The sequence below is a fragment of the Centroberyx affinis genome, unplaced genomic scaffold (genome assembly GCF_046629955.1).
Source record: "Centroberyx affinis isolate AG114_WGS23_722 - 3 ecotype Tasmania unplaced genomic scaffold, CSIRO-AGI_Caff_v1 ptg004312l_1, whole genome shotgun sequence".
Lineage (NCBI taxonomy): Eukaryota > Metazoa > Chordata > Actinopteri > Beryciformes > Berycidae > Centroberyx > Centroberyx affinis.
In genome coordinates this window covers 73943-98050 of record NW_027282024.1, presented here as the reverse complement: position 1 = coordinate 98050, position 24108 = coordinate 73943, and the positions used below count along the sequence as shown (strand labels likewise).

Genomic DNA, 24108 nt, shown 5'->3' with positions numbered 1-24108 from the left:
TTTCACTTAAATGATTGTTGACAACTTGCGATTATTTGAAAATGTAGGCAAATCTGTTATTTTGTCGCTTCCAGTAGGCATACAGTTTCAAAAGCTATTTTGACATTTTCTAATTTTATGGTCATGTTTTTTTTTTTGCTTATACTTTACAGAAACACAGAGTTATGTTTCAACAAATCTCAAGAAAAAAATCCTTTTAAAAAATGTATTTATATGTATGTATTCCTGGTCATATGAGGACTCTTTCTGTGCTGATATGCATGAGAGGCTTCTTAAAGGGAAGTGAAACAATGTGTGAGTGAGTGACTGGTGGAGCATAAAAACCATCTGACAGAAACTCCTTAAAGGGGAAAACGGACTCTCACACAGTAAAGGTGTCAAAGCGCCTGGTGATCGATTGACAGCCGCAGCCTTCCTGTCCTCTAAGCTGATTGGTGTCTCCTAGGTGATGTCCGTCCCACCCTGACGGTGCTGCCCCCCTCCAGCGTGGAGCTGCTGCAGGGGAAGGCCACGCTCATGTGCCTGGCCAACAAGGGCTTCCCCTCAGACTGGAGGCTGGCCTGGAAGGTGGACGGCAGCAGCAGCAGCAGCAGCAGCTGGGAGGAGAGCAGGAGCCCCGGGGTGCTGGAGAAGGACGGCCGCTACAGCTGGAGCAGCACCCTGAGGCTCCCTGCAGACCAGTGGGGGAAGGTGGGCTCTGTGACCTGTGAGGCCACCCAGGGCTCCCAGTCTCCGCTCTCGGAGACACTGAGGAGAGACCAGTGTTCCCAGTCCTGACCTGACTCACTGGGACTTCTGCTACTGGTTTTACTCTGCTACTGCTCTCAGTCTGCACTCAGTACTGTAGTCTCTCTCTCTCTCTCTCTCTCTCTCTCTCTCTCTCTCTCTCTCACACTCTCTGTCTGTCTCACCAGAGTCATTACCTGTTTAAATAGTAATGTTTTCTTGATTGCAGTAAAGCCGCTATTCTTGATATGTTAAGACAATAAAGATCTTTTCACCAAATCATTTGTGTTTCCATGGATATTATTATAAAAATTACAGATGTCTTATGATGCTGTCTTAATGGTAACAGTGGTTTCATTAAATCCACAGAGACTGAACTCGTCTCAGTGTAAGTTTGCTAGGATTTTCTTAATGCTGGTGATGATCTGAGAAGGAAAAAATGGGATTATGTAATTCTTTTCTCACATATCCCGTAACTCTGTGAGAGCAACATGACAGTGGTTCTGTTTACCAGTGGTATCCTAAAGTTATTTTTGTGATTTGGGTGTTGTTGAGGACAAATTATTATTATTTTTTGTTATTGTACAAGGTACCGTGACCTGAGAAATCTTTTGTTTACAATAATGCAAGAGAAAAACCCTGATTTGTTCTGGTCTTGTGAGGGTGATATGTTGAGGTGGCTGTTCAAGGAAGAGGTTTTTGTTCTGGTGAGATTTCTGGAGAGAGCGTGGAAGAGAAGGCAGGATTTCTTGTACCCCTAAGTTCTCTCCACTGCAAAAATGATTTCTGAGCAGAGAGTCGTTTTGCCTTACTGATCGATTGTGGAAACACACGCAAAGCTATGTCTTCCCAGTCTTGGTCTGTGAGGGAAGTTGACTTTCAACAGGTCGGAGGTCAACATGGGGAGGTCAAACATGAACAGAGTTCAAAATGTGCTTTACGCCACATTCTCCTCTTCTGGCCTGACTCAGTGTCTGTACAATAGATTCATGTGTTCACCCAACTATTGCCTTCCTTCAAGAAAAATACTGTCTTGACTTTCCTCTATCTAAATAAGGCTTCCTGATCCAGTTGACTGAATGATCATCCTGATCTGTTTGGATCCTGACAGTCCAGATATTCCAGGACCAGCGTGGATAAGCTGTTTGGATCATTCAGCAGTGGTTTGGGGGTCGGCATCAGGACAGCTTACTTTGCTAGATGTTGTTGTGCTTTTAATGGGTCTGATTGGGCTTCTTCACTGGAACTGTCCTCTTCATTTGGGGGAACTTTCAGGTTGTTGAGGTGGGAGGTGGGCTGTTTTAACTTCAGAAGGCAAACTGGTAGAGACACTATGAACAACATCTTTAATACTTGCCAACCAAGTTCTGTGTGTTTGTGTGCGTGTGTGTGTGTGTGTGTGTGTGTGTGTGTGTGTGTGTGTGTGTGTCTTCAGTGAACTGTATCAGTCCCTGCAGTAGCTTCCAGCTGCAGCAGTCAGTTCAGTCTGACTGAGGTTTTTGTACGACGCTTTATCACTGTGTGAACAGATACTGACTGTTGATATAGTGTTGACTCTGACAGTAGTAAACTGCTGCATCTTCAGCCTGGACTCCACTGATGGTCAGAGTGAAGTCAGTCTCTGATCCACTGCCTGTGAAACGACCTGGAATCCCTGATGCTCGATTATTAGCCCCATAGATGAGTAGTTTAAGAGTTTCTCCATCTCTCTGTTGGTGCCAGGCTAAATAGTGGGTGCTGCCCGAATTCAAAACCTTGGGACTGGTTCGACAGCTGATGGTGACGGAGCCTCCCGGACCAGACCTCACTGCTCCAGGCTGAGTCACTGTGACCTGGCCTCTGGACTCTGAGGATACAGAGACAAAAACATAAACCACCGTCATGGTTTTCTCCGCTTCATTTCAGAGGGACGGATGTTCACAGAGGAGAGGAGTTTGATTCTCTGGACTTTACCTGTGAAGCAGCAGCAGAGGAGAGTCCAGATGAGGATGGAGATCAAAGTCATGTTTTGATGAGGAGGATTTCTGTGGCTTCTGTTGTCATGAAGGACAGCTGTCAGTCATCCAGTGTTCAACTCTCAGGACTATAAACTCTCCCAGAGCACTGGAGCATGGTGCTGCTGATGCAAAGTGGCTCTCTATGGAAATGCTCTGACTGACTCCAACAGGGACTTGGATTACTCTGATCATGCTGTTCCTAAATGGATCAATCAATTTACCAAACTCTTGATTAACAATGTATCTACAATGGATTACTCTGATCATGCTGTTTCTAAAAAGAACAATATCACTGCAAGATACAAATTAACAATACACAAATGAAAAAAGATTAATGCTGTAAGTTTGTTGCATAATGTGATAGTTTAGCTAGTTATTACATCAGTTAGCTAAAGTTTTGAAATTCAGAATAAATTTGGTGAGTTTATTTTGTTCAAAGTGAGAGAGCCGTGTCTCTCTAGAGTGAGAGGTTTTTGTACAGCGGCTCAATGAGTTTGTATCACTGTGGTTGACTTTTGGTGGAGGAACCAGACTGAATGTTGACTGTAAGTACCTTTTTTTCCTTCATGAACTCATATTCAATATTTTTTCTATTTCCATTAATTAAATGTAGCTCTTACTTCAATATTGTTCCTGAAATTTGGAATTTAATATTATCTCAGTCATCAGTGTCTCCTAATACTGACTAAAACCACAAAAAAATGTTACACTAAAAATTAATTTTGACTCTTTCAATAGTTCAGTAGTCATTTCATTTTCATAAAAACTAGGTTTGGTTAATGTAGGCTGTATTTTGTATGTCAATTGACAAAGACTCTAAGGCTCTGTCTGAAAGAAAGAAAATGTTCCTACAATTTTAAATGTAAAGCCTTGCAAATTTTAGCTAAAAAAAAATCTATATTATATTCTACCGATCATTTATTCAGGAGCTTTATCATTTGGAAACATTGTATGTGTTTTACACAATCATTCAACCACACTAATGCTTTTAATGGCATGTCACATTTTAATTAGCGCCATTGAATATCATATAATATCAATATAGAATTTCAACCACATACAAATACTGCAGTAGTAGGATTAATTCAGTGAGATGGCAAAACTATTTCAGCAGTCAAGCATTTTTTCTTTTTTCAGTAATGATACATGTGTGTTGTCAGGTTCAATAGCAAACACAAACCGTCTCTTACAAGATCTTGGCTTCGGTAAAGAAATTTTGAAGATAAAAAGATAAAAGCCTCACACTCTTGCTCCAAGTCATATTTTTTATTTATCAAGCTGGATTGTCAGTGTTTGATAATTACAAATTATGCATTGGATTTAGAGCGGACAGCTTTTAACTATTTATCTTCAGTAGTGAAACTGAAGTCTGTTGCCATGGTTCAGTAGTGATGCCTGTCTGTTTTCATGGTTCCTGAGCTCAGAGAGGGAAGTGAAACATTGAAGATCAGTTTCATCCAATCTCTCCCACTGCTGAGTCTTCTGAGAAAGATCCTCAGAACTAGCAGCCTCCTCTTCCCTCCATTTTGTTCACCTATAATCAATAGGATTTACAGTTTATTTTCCCATGTATGAACGTGTTTTATCTATTCTCTCTCTCTCTCTCTCTCTCTCTCTCTCTCTCTCTCTCAGTGGGCCGAGTCGTCCCCACCCTGACGGTGCTGCCCCCCTCCAGCGTGGAGCTGCTGCAGGGGAAGGCCACGCTCATGTGCCTGGCCAACAAGGGCTTCCCCTCAGACTGGAGGCTGGCCTGGAAGGTGGACGGCAGCAGCAGCAGCAGCAGCAGCTGGGAGGAGAGCAGGAGCCCCGGGGTGCTGGAGAAGGACGGCCGCTACAGCTGGAGCAGCACCCTGAGGCTCCCTGCAGACCAGTGGGGGAAGGTGGGCTCTGTGACCTGTGAGGCCACCCAGGGCTCCCAGTCTCCGCTCTCGGAGACACTGAGGAGAGACCAGTGTTCCCAGTCCTGACCTGACTCACTGGGACTTCTGCTACTGGTTTTACTCTGCTACTGCTCTCAGTCTGCACTCAGCACTGTAGTCTCTCTCTCTCTCTCTCTCTCTCTCTCTCTCTCTCTCTCTCTCTCTCTCTCTCTCTCTCTCTCTCTGTCTCACAGAATCATTACATCTTTATATAGTAATGTTTTCTTGCTCGCAGTAATGTCGATATTCATGATATGTTAAGACAATAAAGATCTTTTCACCAAATCAGTTGTGTTTCCATGGATATTAATATAAAAATAATAGATGTCTTATGATGCTGTCTTAATGGTAACAGTGGTTCCATTAAATCCACAGAGAATCAGCTTGTCTAAGGGTAAAGTGAGTAAGATACTGGTCATGATTTGAGAAATAAATTCTTGGATTATGTGATGCACTGTCACACTTTCATTATCTCTGTGAGTACAACATGAAAGTGACTGTGTTTACCAGTGGTATCCTAAAGACAGGCAGGAGCTAGCTGTGGATGTGAGGATGAAACCATTTTCAGAAACAGAAACAGACAAGAAAATGTATCTCTACTTCATGAATAATGTCAAATTAATTACATTTAGACTCACTGGAAATAGTTTACATCGAAACTGTTCAACTCTGAGCTTGAGATAATTGTTTTACTAAAGGACTCTCAGTATGTTTGTATTAAAATATGATACATTGAAATAATATTGAATAACACAATGCATTAAATTGTCCTTTCTTTTGTTGGAGATTTGTAATCAGTTTGAGTTTGTGACACACACACACACACTAGCTGTTCTGAGAATATCATGGTGTTTCCCCCTCTTTAAATGATCCTCATGTTCATGAGATGAATAGAAGGTCTTAATAAAGTATCAGAGCGTTGTCATCCTAGAAGAGACCACTCCCACACTCCCATCAGGGTGGAAACACTATTTATTACACACAGGCTTTTAATGTAATTTGTTTTCACCTATTCCTCTTGTTTTTGTCTGCGTGATTCTTCTATAATACTGTTTTTATTCACACTTATAATTATCCTGGGAGTTCATCATCATCGTTCATCTTAATGGTTTTAGTTCATTGTTATTTAGTCTATAACTCTGTCTTGAAATGTGCTTTACAATGGTATTTAAAATAAATTATTATTAACTAACTAACTAACTAACTAACTAACATTCCCCTCTTCTGGCCTGACTCAGTGTCTGTACAATAGATTCATGTGTTCACCCAACTATTCCCTTCCTTCAAGAAAAAGACTCTCTTGACTTTCCTCTATCTAAATAAGGCTTCCTGATCCAGTTGACTGAATGATCCTCCTGATCTGTTTGGATCCTGACAGTCCAGATATTCCAGGACCAGCGTGGATAAGCTGTTTGGATCATTCAGCAGTGGTTTGGGGGTCGGCATCAGGACAGCTTACTTTGCTAGATGTTGTTGTGCTTTTAATGGGTCTGATTGGGCTTCTTCACTGGAACTGTCCTCTTCATTAGGGGGAACTTTCAGGTTGTTGAGGTGGGAGGTGGGCTGTTTTAACTTCAGAAGGAAAACTGGTAGAGACACTATGAACAATATCATGAATACTTACCAACCAAGTCCTGTGTGTGTGTGTGTGTGTGTGTGTGTGTCTTCAGTGAACCATATCAGTCCCTGCAGTAGCTTCCAGCTGCAGCAGTCAGTTCAGTCTCTGTTCAGTCTGACTGAGGTTTTTGTACGACGCTTTATCACTGTGTGAACAGATACTGACTGTTGATATAGTGTTGACTCTGACAGTAGTAAACTGCTGCATCTTCAGCCTGGACTCCACTGATGGTCAGAGTGAAGTCAGTCCCTGATCCACTGCCTGTAAAACGATCTGGAATCCCTGATGCTCGCCGATTAGCCCAGTAAATGAGAAGTTTAGGAGTTTCTCCATTTCTCTGTTGGTACCAGGCTAAAATGTGGGTGCTGCCCGAAACATAAACCTTGGGACTGGTTCGACAGCTGATGGTGACGGAGCCTCCCGGAGCAGACCTCACTGCTCCAGGCTGAGTCACTGTGACCTGGCCTCTGGACTCTGAGGATACAGAGACAAAAACATAAACCACCGTCATGGTTTTCTCCGCTTCATTTCAGAGGGACGGATGTTCATAGAGGAGAGGAGTTTGATTCTCTGGACTTTACCTGTGAAGCAGCAGCAGAGGAGAGTCCAGATGAGGATGGAGATCAAAGTCATGTTTTGATGAGGAGGATTTCTGTGGCTTCTGTTGTCATGAAGGACAGCTGTCAGTCATCCAGTGTTCAACTCTCAGGACTATAAACTCTCCCAGAGCACTGGAGCATGGTGCTGCTGATGCAAAGTGGCTCTCTATGGAAATGCTCTGACTGACTCCAACAGGGACTTGGATTACTCTGATGATGCTGTTTATTAATAGATCTATCAATTTAACAAACTCTCATTAACAATTTATCTAATTAATATGTATATCTGGCTTGATGTCTATAAGTTTTCTTCAACAATATCTCAAGTCTTTTTTTAGTTTACTGCTAGAGAAATCAGTATCACTACAAGTTAAAATACACAATAAATGAAAAACTATTAATGTTTGAACTTTTTCACATAATTTGATAGATTATGTAGTTATTACATCAGTTAGCTAAAGCTTTACAAACGGAGACTGTTTTTGGTGAGTTTGTTGTTGTCAAAGTGAGAGAGCCGTGTCTCTCTAGAGTGAGAGGTTTTTGTACGGCGGCTCAATGAGTTTGTATCACTGTGGTACACTTTTGGTGGAGGAACCAGACTGGATGTTGGAAGTAAGTAACCTATCTCATGTTTTTCGTAATCCATGCGCTATATTTTAATGCGTTACATATTCAGTGTAATTTAGGAAGCTACGTATTACATTTTCTATGTTGATATGTATTTTGTAAATGAGAAATTCCTTTCACCAATGAACAAACAATTTAATAAAATGAATCCAAATGGCCAATCTAATAATCATGAGTGTCAGGGGGTAGGAGGTGAGGACCCAAATGCAGACAGGCAGGCAGAGGGATTAACGAAAGTTAATCTTTAATGAAGAACTAAGGCAAAAGTACAAAACCAAAAACCAAAACACAGCAGGCTGGCAAAAAGGCAAACAAGGAATACAAAAACCCAACCTGACTGGCAACAAAGCAAGAAGTCCGAAACAGGTGACGAGGCAGAGAACACGGGAACAGGAACAGAGCCGGTAACAAGACAGGACAGGAGCGAAACAGAACAGGTAGACTAAACAGGAAGCAAACAGAACAGGTATGCAAAACAGACGAACTGACAAGGAGTGGATGGTGAACCGGGGTAGATATACTGTGGGGATGGGTGATTAGTGATGAGGTACAGATGTGTGGGAGCAGGAGGGGGGAACAGGTGAAGAGAGAGATAGACCAGGAGGCGGAGACACAAGGGCAGACAGGAAACACAGAAACAAGGAAAACACAAAGGCAGGACATGGCAGAACCATGACAATGAGACTTGGGCCACGGGAGAAAGTATGTATTCCTAACAATTATTATGAAGTTGCTTCTTGAGGGCTTGTAGTGTTAGTGTTGTCTGACAAAGTGAGAGAGCCGTGTCTCTCTAGAGTGAGAGGTTTTTGTACGGCGGCTCAATGAGTTTGTATCACTGTGGTTGACTTTTGGTGGAGGAACCAGACTGGATGTTGGAAGTAAGTTTCTGCACAAATTTTAAACATATCATTTATTAAGGCTTTACCCTGCAGCAGCTCCACTGTCGGCTTTCTCTCTCTCGCTCTCTCTCTCTCTCTCTCTCTCTCTCTGTCTCTCATTCTCTCTCTCTCTCTCTCTCACCAGAATCATTACATCTTTAAATAGTAATGTTTTCATGTTCGCAGTAATGGCAGTATTCTTGATATGTTAAAACAATAAAGATCGTTTCACCAAATCAGTTGTGTTTCCATGGATATTATTATACAAATAACCAATGTTTTATGATGCTGTCTTAATGGTAACAGTGGTTCGATTAAATCCACAGAGACTGAGCTCATCTCAGGTTAAAATGACTAGGATCGTATAAATACTGGTGATGATTTGAGAATAAATGATGGGATTATGTAACATATTGTCATACATTCATTAAAATATTGCATTTTCCACTGAGAATAAAAGGAATGTCAGCCATTTCTTTTTTCACCGCAGAGAGAAACTAGACAGTCACGTGACGTGGATGCAGACGTAGCCATCTCCAGGGGTGCTAATTGAGGAAACACTCCTGTGGGTTGTATTAGAGGGTAGGAACAAACAACCTATATCTATCTAAAGTTAGAAGCTTCCTGTCACAGTCAGACTCTGAAAAGCTGGTTCATGCTTTCATTTCCAGTAGACTAGATTACTGTAATGCACTTTTTGCTGGACTGACAAAGCAGGTGTTAAATAAACTCCAGCTTATTCAGAATGCTGCAGCCAGAGTATTGACTAAAACCAAAAGGTTTGAACATATCACTCCTATTTTAACCTCTCTTCACTGGCTCCCAGTAAAACAAACAATTGATTTTAAAATTCTTCTTATTGTTTTTAAATCTGTGAATGGCTTAGCTCCTTCTTATGTTGCTGACATGCTCACTGAATACACACCGTACAGATCCCTTAGATCATCAAATAAAGGTCTCCTCACTATACCTAGAATAAACTCTAAATCGGCTTATGGTGCCTTCAGTCATTATGGTCCTACTCTCTGGAATTCTCTACCACATGAACTAAGGTCTGCTACAACAGTGTCTTCTTTTAAAAGCAGACTAAAAACATATCTCTTTTCGCAAGCTTTTAGTTAGGTCTAAAGTGTGTGGTTAACAGGAGAACTTTTATTGTATTTTATTTTAGAATCAGTATTATTACTATTATTCCCTTTTTAATAATAGTGATAATACCTTCTTATCTTATTCCTTTTTATTGTAATACCTTATATATTTTTATCTTTTCATATGTTTTTATTTATGTAATACCTTCTGGGAGGTGGGCTGTTTTAAATTCAGATGGCAAACCGGTAATGACAATATGAACAACAGCATGAATTCTAAATTGAGTGTGTGTGTGTGTGTGTGAGTGTGTGTGTGTGTGTGTGTGTGTGTGTGTGTGTCTCCTCAGTGAACTGTATCAGTCCCTGCAGTAGCTTCCAGCTGCAGCAGTCAGTTCAGTCTCTGTTCAGTCTGACTGAGGGAGGTTTTTGTACGACGCTTTATCACTGTGTGAACAGATACTGACTGTTGATACTGTGGACACTCTGACAGTAGTAAACTGCTGCATCTTCAGCCTGGACTCCACTGATGGTCAGAGTGAAGTCAGTCCCTGATCCACTGCCTGTGAAACGATCTGGAATCCCTGATGCTCGCCGATTAGCCCAGTAAATGAGAAGTTTAGGAGTTTCTCCATGTTTGTGTTGGTACCAGGCTAAGATGTGGTCAGAACCATCATAGTATACAGCAGGACTGGTTCTACAGCTGATGGTGACGGAGCCTCCCGGAGCAGAGCTCACTGCTCCAGGCTGAGTCACTGTGACCTGGCCTCTGGACTCTGAGGATACAGAGACAAAAACATAAACCACCGTCATGGTTTTCTCCGCTTCATTTCAGAGGGACGGATGTTCATAGAGGAGAGGAGTTTGATTCTCTGGACTTTACCTGTGAAGCAGCAGCAGAGGAGAGTCCAGATGAGGATGGAGATCAAAGTCATGTTTTGATGAGGAGGATTTCTGTGGCTTCTGTTGTCATGAAGGACAGCTGTCAGTCATCCAGTGTTCAACTCTCAGGACTATAAACTCTCCCAGAGCACTGGAGCATGGTGCTGCTGATGCAAAGTGGCTCTCTATGGAAATGCTCTGACTGACTCCAACAGGGACTTGGATTACTCTGATCATGCTGTTCCTAAATGGATCAATCAATGATTAAAAATGTATGTACGCTAAGTTTAATGTAGATTTGGCTTGATGTCTATGAACAAGTTTTCTTCAATAATTTATTTTGTCTTGTTTAAGTTCACTGCTAGAGAAATAAATATCACTGCCAGACAAATTTAACAGCATACAAACCAAAATGTATTAATGTTGGAATGTTGTGGTATTTGTGATAATTTAGCTAGTTATTACATGAGCTAGCTAGGTTTTACAAATTCAGCCTGATTTTGGTGAATTTGTTGTTGTCAAAGTGAGAGAGCCGTGTCTCTCTAGAGTGAGAGGTTTTTGTACGGCGGCTCAATGAGTTTGTATCACTGTGGTGGACTTTTGGTGGAGGAACCAGACTGGATGTTGGAAGTAAGTAACCTATCTCATGTTTTTCGTAATTCATGAGCTACATTTTAATGTGTTACATATTTAGTGTAATTTAGGAAGGTATGTATTAAATTTTCTATGTTGATATATATTTTGTAAATGAGAAATTCCTTTCACCAATGAACAAACAATTTAATAAAATGAATCCAAATGGCCAATCTAATAATCGTGAGACTTGGGCCAGAGGAGAAAGTATGTCTTCCTAACGATTATTATAAAGTTGCTTCTTGAGGGCTTGTAGTTTTAGTTTTGTCTGTCAAAGTGAGAGAGCCGTGTCTCTCGAGAGTGAGAGGTTTTTATACGGCGGCTCAATGAGTTTGTATCACTGTGGTGGACTTTTGGTGGAGGAACCAGACTGGATGTTGGAAGTAAGTTTCTGCACAAATTTTAAACATCATGTCATTTATTAAGGCTTTTATTCCTGTGTCTGAATTTTAGAAGTAGATATAAATATCCAGTGTGTTGACTTACATCACTTATAGATAGCTTTCTTTTCTCTGTGTCTCTCCTTAACCATGGAGTCTGACTTACAGCTGCTTTACTATACTTTGTTTTACACGTTGTAGACATACTGTGAAAAGTCAACAACTTTATCTTTAGAAAAGAGAAATGAAAAACATTACTACTTTCCAAAATTGCTTTTTAATCTTCAATTTTCACTTAAATGATTGTTGACAACTTGCGATTATTTGAAAATGTAGGCAAATCTGTTATTTTGTCGCTTCCAGTAGGCATACAGTTTCAAAAGCTATTTTGACATTTTCTAATTTTATGGTCATGTTTTTTTTTTTGCTTATACTTTACAGAAACACAGAGTTATGTTTCAACAAATCTCAAGAAAAAAAATCCTATTTAAAAATGTATTTGTAATCCAATTTGTTTGCAATTTTTCCAGTTTCTAGTTTAATTTAAAATACAGTTAGAAATGTTTGCTGATTTAGATGAGAAATTTTAAAATGTATCCAAATCTATGCTCCTTTATTTTGTAGTTTGATATATTCCTGGTCATATGAGGACTCTTTCTGTGCTGATATGCATGAGAGGCTTCTTAAAGGGAAGTGAAACAATGTGTGAGTGAGTGACTGGTGGAGCATAAAAACCATCTGACAGAAACTCCTTAAAGGGGAAAACGGACTCTCACACAGTAAAGGTGTCAAAGCGCCTGGTGATCGATTGACAGCCGCAGCCTTCCTGTCCTCTAAGCTGATTGGTGTCTCCTAGGTGATGTCCGTCCCACCCTGACGGTGCTGCCCCCCTCCAGCGTGGAGCTGCTGCAGGGGAAGGCCACGCTCATGTGCCTGGCCAACAAGGGCTTCCCCTCAGACTGGAGGCTGGCCTGGAAGGTGGACGGCAGCAGCAGCAGCAGCAGCAGCTGGGAGGAGAGCAGGAGCCCCGGGGTGCTGGAGAAGGACGGCCGCTACAGCTGGAGCAGCACCCTGAGGCTCCCTGCAGACCAGTGGGGGAAGGTGGGCTCTGTGACCTGTGAGGCCACCCAGGGCTCCCAGTCTCCGCTCTCGGAGACACTGAGGAGAGACCAGTGTTCCCAGTCCTGACCTGACTCACTGGGACTTCTGCTACTGGTTTTACTCTGCTACTGCTCTCAGTCTGCACTCAGCACTGTAGTCTCTCTCTCTCTCTCTCTCTCTCTCTCTCTCTCTCTCTCTCTCTCTCTCTCTCTCTCTCTCTCTGTCTCACAGAATCATTACATCTTTATATAGTAATGTTTTCTTGCTCGCAGTAATGTCGATATTCTTGATATGTTAAGACAATAAAGATCTTTTCACCAAATCAGTTGTGTTTCCATGGACATTATCATATAAATAACATATGTCTTTGATGTTGTCTCAATGGTAACAGTGGTTCAATTAAATTCACAGAGCCTGAGCTTGTCTCAGGGTAAAGTGACTAGGATTTTATAAATGCTGGTGATGATTTAAGAACAAATGATGCACTTATGTAATGCATTGTCACACATCCATTATCTGTGGGGGCAACATGACTGGCTGTGTTTACCAGTGGTATCCTAAAGATAGGAAGGAGCTAGGTGGGGATGTAAGGATGAAAGGAGGCCATTTTCATCATTGCTCTCATTTATTGTTTGCAAATTTCTCTTTATGGTAACACCTACATCGATAATACAATGTTTTAAGTGTCCTATTGGTAAGGCTTCAGCTGTTTTCACGTTTATAATGTATCCTGAAAATATGCTGAATCTTTGTTATAAATCTACAAAAGTAGTTTGACCCATTTCATTATTACAAATAAAAAGCAGGATATCATCAGCATAAAGGGATATAACATGAGTGTGATCTCCAGTTTTGACCCCTGAAATATTTACATGTCAGTGTTCTGTCTCTGCAAAGGGTTCAAGCACTGAGGCAAAACAAATGGTGGTGACAAAGGACACCCTTGATGTTTCCCCCTGTCCAAGTAAAAGTTAGAAGATTGTAACCCATTTGTAAATACTGAGGCCTGGGGGACATGACGTAGCAATAAGTAGTAATAGAGTGTTGTTCACATTTCTGACCGGAGGCTGAAAAGAGTTGAGTGTGTTTGTGTTTGGACTGAACCAGTCTTTTTTTTTAAAACTTGGGGAAACTAATGCATCTATCTGCTGCACTCCAGCATTCAAAAGTATGTTGATTGACCCAAGGGCAAAAGAACAATTACAGCTCAAACAAGGTGATTGGCTGAGGTGGGGACTTGGTAATTCATGTGGTACGACATGTTTACTGTTGCCTTGTTTTCTAATGCCAAGGTTTCCTTCTACATTCTGACACCACATTCCCCTCTTCTGGCCTGGCTCAGTGTCTGTACAATAGATACATGTGTTCACCCAACTATTCCCTTCCTTCAAGAAAAACACTCTCTTGACTTTCCTCTATCTAAATAAGGCTTCCTGATCCAGTTGACTGAAGGATCATCCTGATCTGTTTGGATCCTGACAGTCCAGATATTCCAGGACCAGCGTGGATAAGCTGTTTGGATCATTCAGCAGTGGTTTGGGGGTCGGCATCAGGACAGCTTACTTTGCTAGATGTTGTTGTGCTTTTAATGGATCTGATTGGGCTTCTTCACTGGAACTGTCCTCTTCATTTGGGGGAACTTTCAGGTTGTTGAGGTGGGAGGTGGGCTGTTTTAACTTCAGAAGGAAAACTGGTAGAGACACTATGAACAACTGCATAAATTCTTGCCAACCAAGTTCTGTGTGTGTGTGTGTTTGTGTGTGTGTGTGTGTGTGTGTGTGTGTGTGTGTGTGTGTGTCCTCAGTGAACTGTATCAGTCCCTGCAGTAGCTTCCAGCTGCAGCAGTCAGTTCAGTCTCTGTTCAGTCTGACTGAGGGAGGTTTTTGTACGACGCTTTATCACTGTGTGAACAGATACTGACTGTTGATATAGTGTTGACTCTGACAGTAGTAAACTGCTGCATCTTCAGCCTGGACTCCACTGATGGTCAGAGTGAAGTCAGTCCCTGATCCACTGCCTGTAAAACGACCTGGAATCCCTGATGCTCGAGTATTAGCCCAGTAAATGAGAAGTTTAGGAGTTTCTCCATCTCTCTGTTGGTACCAGGCTAAAAGATGGGAGCTGCCCGAAACTTGCACCTTGGGACTGATTCGACAGCTGATGGTGACGGAGCCTCCCGGAGCAGAGCTCACTGCTCCAGGCTGAGTCACTGTGACCTGGCCTCTGGACTCTGAGGATACAGAGACAAAAACATAAACCACCGTCATGGTTTTCTCCGCTTCATTTCAGAGGGACGGATGTTCATAGAGGAGAGGAGTTTGATTCTCTGGACTTTACCTGTGAAGCAGCAGCAGAGGAGAGTCCAGATGAGGATGGAGATCAAAGTCATGTTTTGATGAGGAGGATTTCTGTGGCTTCTGTTGTCATGAAGGACAGCTGTCAGTCATCCAGTGTTCAACTCTCAGGACTATAAACTCTCCCAGAGCACTGGAGCATGGTGCTGCTGATGCAAAGTGGCTCTCTATGGAAATGCTCTGACTGACTCCAACAGGGACTTGGATTACTCTGATCATGCTGTTCCTAAATGGATCAATCAATTTACCAAACTCTTGATTAACAATGTATCTACATTAATTGAAATGTAGATTTGGCTTGATGTCTCTATACAAGTTTTCTTCAAGAATGTCTTCAATCTGGTTTTAGTTTACTGCTAGAGAAACAAATCAATATTACTGCCAGACAAATTTAACAATATTAAAACCAAAAGTGATTAACATTGTAAATTTGTGGCATTGTTTCATAGTTAGCTAGTTATTACATCAGCAAGATTTTTACAAACTGAAACTGATTTTGGTGAGTTTATTTTGTTTAAAGTGAGAAAGCCGTGTCTCTCTAGAGTGAGAGGTTTTTGTACGGCGGCTCAATGAGTTTGTATCACTGTGGTGGACTTTTGGTGGAGGAACCAGACTGGATGTTGACTGTAAGTACCTTTTGTTATGACCCTGGGCCATAATGTGTATTTATATTTGAGTGTGGTTTTTGTGCTGTTTTTCCCCCCTGCCTGAGAGTGGTGCTGTTCAGCCTGTTCTGTGTGTTTGCTTAGTGTGTTGAGTTGCAGGTGGTGGCTTGTGATTGGACGGAGACTGATGGCGTCTGCTTTAAAATGGCACCCGTTGATGCCGGCTTCATTCCCTCTCTTTTCCTGACTCCCACCCAGACGGGCTGTGCTGCTTAGTGATCGCCGATTTTAGCGTTGTTAATGTGCTGATCTCGGTTGTACATATTATAAATATCTTCTAAAAGAGCAGTCCTGGTAGTTGTAGGGGTGAGAAGCCTTTTCTTTCGACATCTTTTCTCCTGTTTATGTTAGGGAGGTAGGTAAGAGACCTGTATTTTCTTTTGCTTTCTTTTGGTGAAGTTAGGTAAGTTAGTTGTTAATATTATAGATTGTTTTGTTTATTGTTTTGGGCCATGCTCTCCCCGACGCCTATTCTACCTTATTTTGATGAATAAATCAATTATGTTTGGACTGCATCTGCTGTGGCACTGGTCATCCTTGGGAGTGGGAAACGGGGGGAGTCATTTTTGTGTTGTGCTCAGGTTTCCCCTAGGTCGGGCATAACACTTTCTTTTCCTCCATGAGTTCATATTCAATATTTATCATATTTCCATCAAATAAATGTAGTTCTTACTTGAATATTGTGCCTTATATTGGGAATTTAATATTATTTCAGTGATCATTGAGATCTTCCATGTCTCCCAATATGGACTAAAACCACAACAAAACACTGAAAATTATTTTTGACTCTTTCAATAGTCCTGTCATTTTCCTAAAAAATAGATTTGCTTAACGTAGGCAGTATTTTGTTTTTACTGTATGTGTTTTGACAAAGACTCTAAGGCTGTCTGAAAGAAAGAAAATGTTCCTAATATTTTCATGTCAAGCCTTTTAAATTTTAGCTGAAGAAATCTCTTTTATATTCTACCGATCATTTATATAGTAAGTGTGTTATTTGGAAACACTGTATGTGTTTTACTCGATCATTCTACCACACTAATGCTTTTAATGGCATGTCACATTTTAATTGATGCCATCGAATATCATATAATATCAATATAGAATTTCAAACACATACAAATACTGCAGTAGTAGGATTAATTCAGTGAGATGGCAAAACTATTTCAGCAGTCAAACATATTTTCTTTTTTCAGTAATGATACATGTGTGTTGTCAGGTTCGAAGCAAACACAAACCGTCTCTTACAAGATCTTGGCTTCAGTAAAGAAATTTTGAAGATAAAAAGATAAAAGCCTCACACTCTTGCTCCAAGTCATAATTTTAATTTATCAAACTGGATTGTCAGTGTTTGATAATTACAAATTATGCATTGGACTTAGAGCGGACAGCTTTTAACTATTTATATTCAGTAGTGAAACCTGTCTGTTGCCATGGTTCAGTAGTGATGCCTGTCTGTTGTCATGGTTCCTGAGCTCAGAAAAGGAAATGAAACACTGAAGACCAGTTTCATCCAATCTCTCCCACTGCTGAGTCTTCTGAGAAAGATCCTCAGAACTAGCAGCCTCCTCTTCCCTCCATTTTCTTCATCTGAGTGAGTTTATTTTCCCTAATATGAACATGTTTTATTCTCTCTCTCTCTCTCTCTCTCTCTCTCTCTCTCTCTCTCTCTCTCTCTCTCTCTCTCAGTGGGTCGAGTCATCCCCACCCTGACGGTGCTGCCCCCCTCCATCGTGGAGCTGCTGCAGGGGAAGGCCACGCTCATGTGCCTGGCCAACAAGGGCTTCCCCTCAGACTGAAGGCTGGCCTGGAAGGTGGACGGCAGCAGCAGCAGCAGCAGCAGCTGGGAGGAGAGCAGGAGCCCCGGGGTGCTGGAGAAGGACGGCCGCTACAGCTGGAGCAGCACCCTGAGGCTCCCTGCAGACCAATGGGGGAAGGTGGGCTCTGTGACCTGTGAGGCCACCCAGGGCTCCCAGTCTCCGCTCTTGGAGACACTGAGGAGAGACCAGTGTTCCCAGTCCTGACCTGACTCACTGGGACTTCTGCTACTGGTTTTACTCTGCTACTGCTCTCAGTCTGCACTCAGCACTGTAGTCTCTCTCTTTCTCTCTCTCTCACCAGACCATTACATCTTTAAAAAGTAATGTTTTCATGCTCGCAGATATGATTCTTGATATGTTAAGACAATACAGATCTGCTTACCAACTCAGCTGTGTTTCCATGGATATTATTATTATTATATTATTCATTAACTCTGTGACAGAAACATGAAAGTGATTATGTTTACCTGTGCTATCCTAAAGATAGGCAGGAGCTAGGTGTGGATGTTAGGATGAAAGGAGGCAATTTTAATTTACATTTCTTATCACTCTTTGCATGACTGGAGTAAAATTGCTCTCATGTATTGTTTGGAAATTTCTCTCTATGGTTACACGTAGATAGATAATCCAATGTTTTAACCCAATGATCCCTCATTAATAAAGTGTCCTATTGGTAATGCCTCTGTTTGTTTCAAGTTTATAGTGTATCCAGAAAATATGCTGAATCTTTGTAATAAATCTACAAAAGTAGTAAGAGCATTTTCAGGAGTAGTAGTAAAAAGCAGGATATCGTCAGCATAGAAGGATATAACATGAGTGTGAACTTAAGTTTTGACCCCTGAAATATTTACATGTCATCCTTCTGTCTCTGCAAAGGGCTCAAGCACTGAGGCCAATAAAAAGGATGACAACAGACACCCTTGGTGTGTCCCCCTTTCCAAGTAAAAGCTAGAAGACTTCCTTAAAAATTAAAAGGAAAAATTATCACTAACAGAATGTTGTTCAGTTTTCTGAGGCTGAATGAATCACAACAAGTCTAGTGTGTGTTTGTGTTTGTACTGAACCAGTCTTCCCAGGCTTTCCAGTCTTGGTTTGAGAGGATGGAGATGGAACAGCTGAGTGGTTGGGAAGTTGATTTCAACAGGTTGGAGGTCAATATAGAGAGGTCAACGAGAAACAAAGATGGCTGGACATGCTTAGAAACACAGCCAATAAAATACATTTCTACATCATAAATAATGTCAAATGAATTACATTTAGACTCAGTGGAAACTGTTTACATAGAATCTCTTCAACTGTGAGCCTGAGAGAATTCTTTGAATGAACAGTATTATTGATCAAAAATATAATGTATATATAATATATATGAGATCAATATTATTGAATTTTATGATGCATTAAATTGTCCTTTGTATTGTTGGAAAATCGTAATGAGTTTGAGTTTGTTGAGTATATATAAGACATAAGTCATAAGACATAATAAGTCTGTTTAACTAAAATATCATGTATTGAAATCAATATTAATCTTAAAACATTATGAATTAAATTATCTGTTGTAAAAAGTTGAAATTGATTTGAGTTTGAGTTTATTTGGCTGAAATATATTCAGTAGGTTTGTGGTAGAACATGCCAGTTAAAAAATTAAAGGTATTATTAATATATTTTACAAAAAGTCATTAAGTATTAATGCCTCATAATCTCAAGGAAAATATTCTAATTCTTGACAGTTGAAATTTAATCCTTAGAATGTGTATGGCTCTGACTTCGAGTAAACTGTTAGACTCACTGTAACAGTGATCATGTTTCAAACATGTTTCAACAATAGAATAATTAAAAAGTAAAAAGTATGAAGTCATTGAATTTGTTAAAATATTTTCATCATGAAAATATTATTATTGTATACTATAATGAACTGCCCTTTTGGTGAGCCCTCTAATGTTTTAGTTTCTCTGCAGCTGTTGAGTCAGGTCAGTTCCTCTCCAGCTGAGGGAGGTTTTTGTACAACGTTGTATCACTGTGTGAACGGGAAGCTGTAATCTTGCTGACAGTAGTAAACTCCTGTATCTTCAGTCTGGACTCCACTGATGGTCAGAGTGTAGTCACTGTCAGATCCACTCCCACTAAAACGATCTGAAACCCCAGACTGACGGGTTGTAGCATCATAAATCAAGAGTTTAGGAGCTTCTCCAGGTTTCTGAAGGTACCACTGTATGTTGTTACCAACATATGAACTGGTTTTACATCTGATAGAAACAGTCTGTCCTGGAACAACAGACTGAGATTCAGGAGACAGAGTCACAGTGATTTCTCCTGTTGAATCTGGAAAATATGAAAAAGAGGAGAAGGGTTATTGAGACAAATACAGCTTGGAGAAAGATGATCAATATCAAAACAGAAGAGTAGCATTTCTTTAACATGGAGAATAGATGGAAGAAGGTAAATGCTGGTTGTTTCAGTGTTTCTCCATCATAGCAGAACTAAACCTGGTTGCATCCTGAGGCAAAGTTTTCAGAAGAGAGTCTCACCCTGAACAAGGAGCCCCAGGGTGCCCAGCAGTAGAATCTGTGACATCATCATTGTGCTGTCTGTGTGTCAGTAGCTCTGAAAGGCCTGGACAGCCAGTGATCAACACTGGCCTCTTAACGGGTGGAGAGCAGAGAGGCAGGACTGATATGCAAACACACACACACACACACACACACACACACACACACACACACATTGAGTCAGTGAAGTGTAGCTGTCCTGAGCATATCATGGTGTTTCCCCCTCAGTGCCGGGAGCATTGACTATTTAAATGATCCTCATGTTCATGAGAGTTTTTGCATTACTAGCCCAAGTTTAACATAGGTCATAAATGATTTAACTGTGTATTGAATTTGATGCATTGCATGGGTCAAGGTGACTTAGCTGGGCGTTTCTTTGCTGTATCTTTTAAATCAATATATTTTATCATTAAATGTCTCGTTCTTGATGTTCTGATTGTTTTTTTTTTCTTTTCATCTTTATTACTTCATGAGCAATGATACTTTTTGCATTTTTATCCCAAATATCCTGCATATATTCTCTATGGAATTTGTTAGAGACCTTTGATCTTTTCCAATTGTTTATAGTCTGGAACATATTTTTTTTTTTTTACATGTCAAATAACAGTTTCACAATTCTGCAACAATGCTCATGCATCTAATATATGTAAGTTATATTCTACTTTTCTGATGTCTTGTGATAGATTATGTTACATAATATTTACATATCCCTTATTATAGTGAGAAACAAATCTGTCCAAACTACTACCAAGATCGCTGTTGTGGATGTACTGTTGACATAACTAGTATAACTGAATATAATAATTAGCTAGTTTAGAGATTTACTAATGTTGACAGGTGCATTTAAACCTTGTTATTTATCTAGACATTGAATATTTCTTCTGTTTTGCTTCATCTTTCTGGTCACAATAGTTCCAGATATACATCAGAAAGTGTCATAGATGCTGACTCAGGACCAGGTACCAGATCAACAGATGCTTGATGAGGAGGCTATTGCTGGTCCTGATTCAGATTCTGACATTTCTGATGCTGTTGACTTGGACTATGAGAGACAGGGACAAGCTGTTTGTGGATCCACCTGAGAGTCAAGCTCTCCTAGATAAACAGACAGAAGACTCTGAAGAGGAAAGTCAGAATCAGTCTGATAGATCAAGTCTACAGGGGTTTTATCAGAGTGAGCTTCATCCCTCTGAAGGCAGAGCAAGAACCCATATCATCCTGAGGAGCTTCCCAGACCTGCACCAGGACCAACTGCTGTGTCCCAAAAGATGTCTGGGAAATGTTTCATCATTGAAGAGCTGCTCAAATGCACCAATTTAGTGGTTTTGACTCTCCTTGCTAGTGGAGAACAGAGCTGGGATTTGTCTATGTAGGAGATGTTTTCAGATCCACTGCAAAATCCAGTGTACCAGACCACAGTGAGGCTCAACAGGTATAAGGATATCTGCTGCCTTTTTTCACTGAAATATGATGGCAGTGATTTAATTGGCATGACATCTTCTGAAAAGTCAAACAAATTTCAAACACCAAAACCTTCCTGTATGATCCAAATCACAGCTCAAATGCTTATTTTTTGACCTAGGTTATATATTCTATGGGGTTTGAATGGGTTATGTATCGACTTAATAAAAGGTTTTAGTAAAGATTCAGGGCATTGTTGTCCTAGAAGAGACCACTGCCACACTCCCATCAGGATAGAAAAACTAACTACAGGTCAGAAATGTATTTAGGAGCTATACCATTTAGGGCCTTGTAAACAAGCAGTAATACTTTGAAATCAGTTCTATACTGTACCGGGAGCCAGTGAAGTGTTCTCAGTACAGGAGTAATGTGTTCTATTTTCCTAGTCCCAGTTTGCACTTTGGCTGCAGCATTCTGGATGACCTGGAGCCTACCTACTGTCTTTTTGGGAAGTCCTGCAAAAAGGGCATTACAGTAATCTAATCTGCTGCAAGTCAGACTGGGACAGGAAGCTCCCAAGTTTGGAAATGTTTTTTAAATGGTAAAAGGCTGTCTTCGTAATATTGGTGATATGATGCTGGAAGTTAAGATCGGCATCCATAATAACACCCAGGTTTCTGACATGCTCACTGTGCTTTAGAGACAATGATGACAGCATGGATAGGATCTCCTGCCTTTGTCAGGACAGCTTACTTGCTAGATGTTGTTGTGCTTTTAATGGGTCTGATTGGGCTTCTTCACTGGAACTGTCCTCTTCATTTGGGGGAACTTTCAGGTTGCTGAGGTGGGAGGTGGGCTGTTTTAAGTTCAAAAGGAAAACTGGTAGAGACACTATGAACCACATCAAAATGGCAGGATAGGAGACAGTAGTTATCCACCCCCTAATGATGTTGACCCTGAACCCCTATCCCATCCCATTCATATCCTAGTGTTCATTAGTAGGGCTAGACAGACCAGCACTATGTTGAGGCCAGGTTTCAGGTCTGTAAATCCAGCTAATCTAATCAGTTTCCGCCTCCAAAACACAACTGCAGTTGCTTCAAAAACTGTTGCTATCAAGTTAATGTCACAGAATGTGAGATCCTTGAACAACAAATCTTTTATCTGCAATGATTGCCGCAATGAAACCAAAAGATGACTGTGCTCTAAATGAATCTCCCAGTTATCCAAGTTTTTATTTTTTCCCGCCTAGATTACTGCATTTCTTTATACTCCACCCTCAATAGGAAAAACCTTTTACATTTACAATCAGTCCAAAATGCAGCAGCCAGGCTTTTAACTTGTACAAGAAGAACAGAACACATCACCCCAATCTTAGCCTCTCTTCATTGGCTACCCATTAGTTTTAGAATTGATTTTAAGATTTTATTGATTACTTTCAAAGCACGGCTCGGTCTAGCTCCCTCATACATCACAGACCTTTTAACCCCGTATGAATCAGAGAGCAGCCTGAGATCCTCTGGCAAGGCCCTTCTGGCAGTTCCTAGGTCGAGGCTGAAGACACTAGGTGGTCGTGCTTTTGCTATTAGGGCCCCTTCCCATTGGAACTGCCTGCCTGAGGATATCAGGAGGGCAACACGGCCTCCTTCGAATCCCTTCTTAAAACTCACTGTTTGAGACTTGCTTTTAATACCTGATTCATTGCTTTTGTGTTCTTTTGCATATCTCATGTTGTTTCAATTCAATTCTTACTTTCTGTGGCTTTTCTGATTGTTAATCTAGTCTTTGTAAAGCACTTTGTAACACTATTTTTAGTAAGTGCTATATAAATAAAGTTGTTATTATTATTATTATTATTATTATTATTATTATTATTATAAATTCTCAACAGACAAGTTCTGTGTGTGTGTGTGTGTGTGTGTCCTCAGTGAACTGTATCAGTCCCTGCAGTAGCTTCCAGCTGCAGCAGTCAGTTCAGTCTCTGTTCAGTCTGACTGAGGGAGGTTTTTGTACGACGCTTTATCACTGTGTGAACAGAGCTTGACTGTTGATATAGTGATAACTCTGAGAGTAGTAAACTGCTGCATCTTCAGCCTGGACTCCACTGATGGTCAGAGTGAAGTCAGTCCCTGATCCACTGCCTGTAAAACGACCTGGAATCCCTGATGCTCTCTGATTAGCCCTGTTAATGAGAAGTTTAGGAGTTTCTCCATCTCTCTGTTGGTACCAGGCTAAGTAGTGGGTGCTGCCCAAATTATAAACCTTGGGACTGGTACGACAGCTGATGGTGACGGAGCCTCCCGGAGCAGACCTCACTGCTCCAGGCTGAGTCACTGTGACCTGGCCTCTGGACTCTGAGGATACAGAGACAAAAACATAAACCACCATCATGATTTCTCCGCTTCATTTCAGAGGGACGGATGTTCATAGAGGAGAGGAGTTTGATTCTCTGGACTTTACCTGTGAAGCAGCAGCAGAGGAGAGTCCAGATGAGGATGGAGATCAAAGTCATGTTTTGATGAGGAGGATTTCTGTGGCTTCTGTTGTCATGAAGGACAGCTGTCAGTCATCCAGTGTTCAACTCTCAGGACTATAAACTCTCCCAGAGCACTGGAGCATGGTGCTGCTGATGCAAAGTGGCTCTCTATGGAAATGCTCTGACTGACTCCAACAGGGACTTGGATTACTCTGATCATGCTGTTTATTAATAGATCTATCAATTTAACAAACTCTCATTAACAATTTATCTAATTAATATGTATATTTGGCTTGATGTCTATAAACAAGTTTTCTTCAACAATATCTCGTCTTTTTTTAGTTCTCTGCTAGAGAAATCAGTATCACTACAAGATAAAATACACAATAAATGAAAAACTATTA

At 40.8% G+C, this 24108-nt stretch overlaps 5 gene segments (V, D, J or C); 3 read left to right on the top strand and 2 right to left on the bottom strand.

Annotated features, from left to right (window-relative positions):
* Nucleotides 1–112: 112 nt before the first annotated feature.
* LOC139664557 (Ig kappa-b4 chain C region-like) lies at nucleotides 113–961 on the top strand. The segment is given in 1 exon segment: nucleotides 113–961. A coding segment is annotated over 1 exon segment (261 nt).
* A 1279-nt stretch (nucleotides 962–2240) lies between these two features.
* LOC139664547 (immunoglobulin kappa variable 3-20-like) lies at nucleotides 2241–2609 on the bottom strand. The segment is given in 1 exon segment: nucleotides 2241–2609. A coding segment is annotated over 1 exon segment (369 nt).
* A 407-nt stretch (nucleotides 2610–3016) lies between these two features.
* Nucleotides 3017–5390, top strand: LOC139664555 (Ig kappa-b4 chain C region-like). The segment is given in 2 exon segments: nucleotides 3017–3268; nucleotides 4356–5390. A coding segment is annotated over 1 exon segment (261 nt).
* Nucleotides 5391–10238: 4848 nt separating this feature from the next.
* Nucleotides 10239–12740, top strand: LOC139664550 (Ig kappa-b4 chain C region-like). The segment is given in 2 exon segments: nucleotides 10239–10603; nucleotides 12201–12740. A coding segment is annotated over 1 exon segment (261 nt).
* A 1603-nt stretch (nucleotides 12741–14343) lies between these two features.
* Nucleotides 14344–14712, bottom strand: LOC139664546 (Ig kappa chain V region 3547-like). The segment is given in 1 exon segment: nucleotides 14344–14712. A coding segment is annotated over 1 exon segment (369 nt).
* Nucleotides 14713–24108: the final 9396 nt, after the last annotated feature.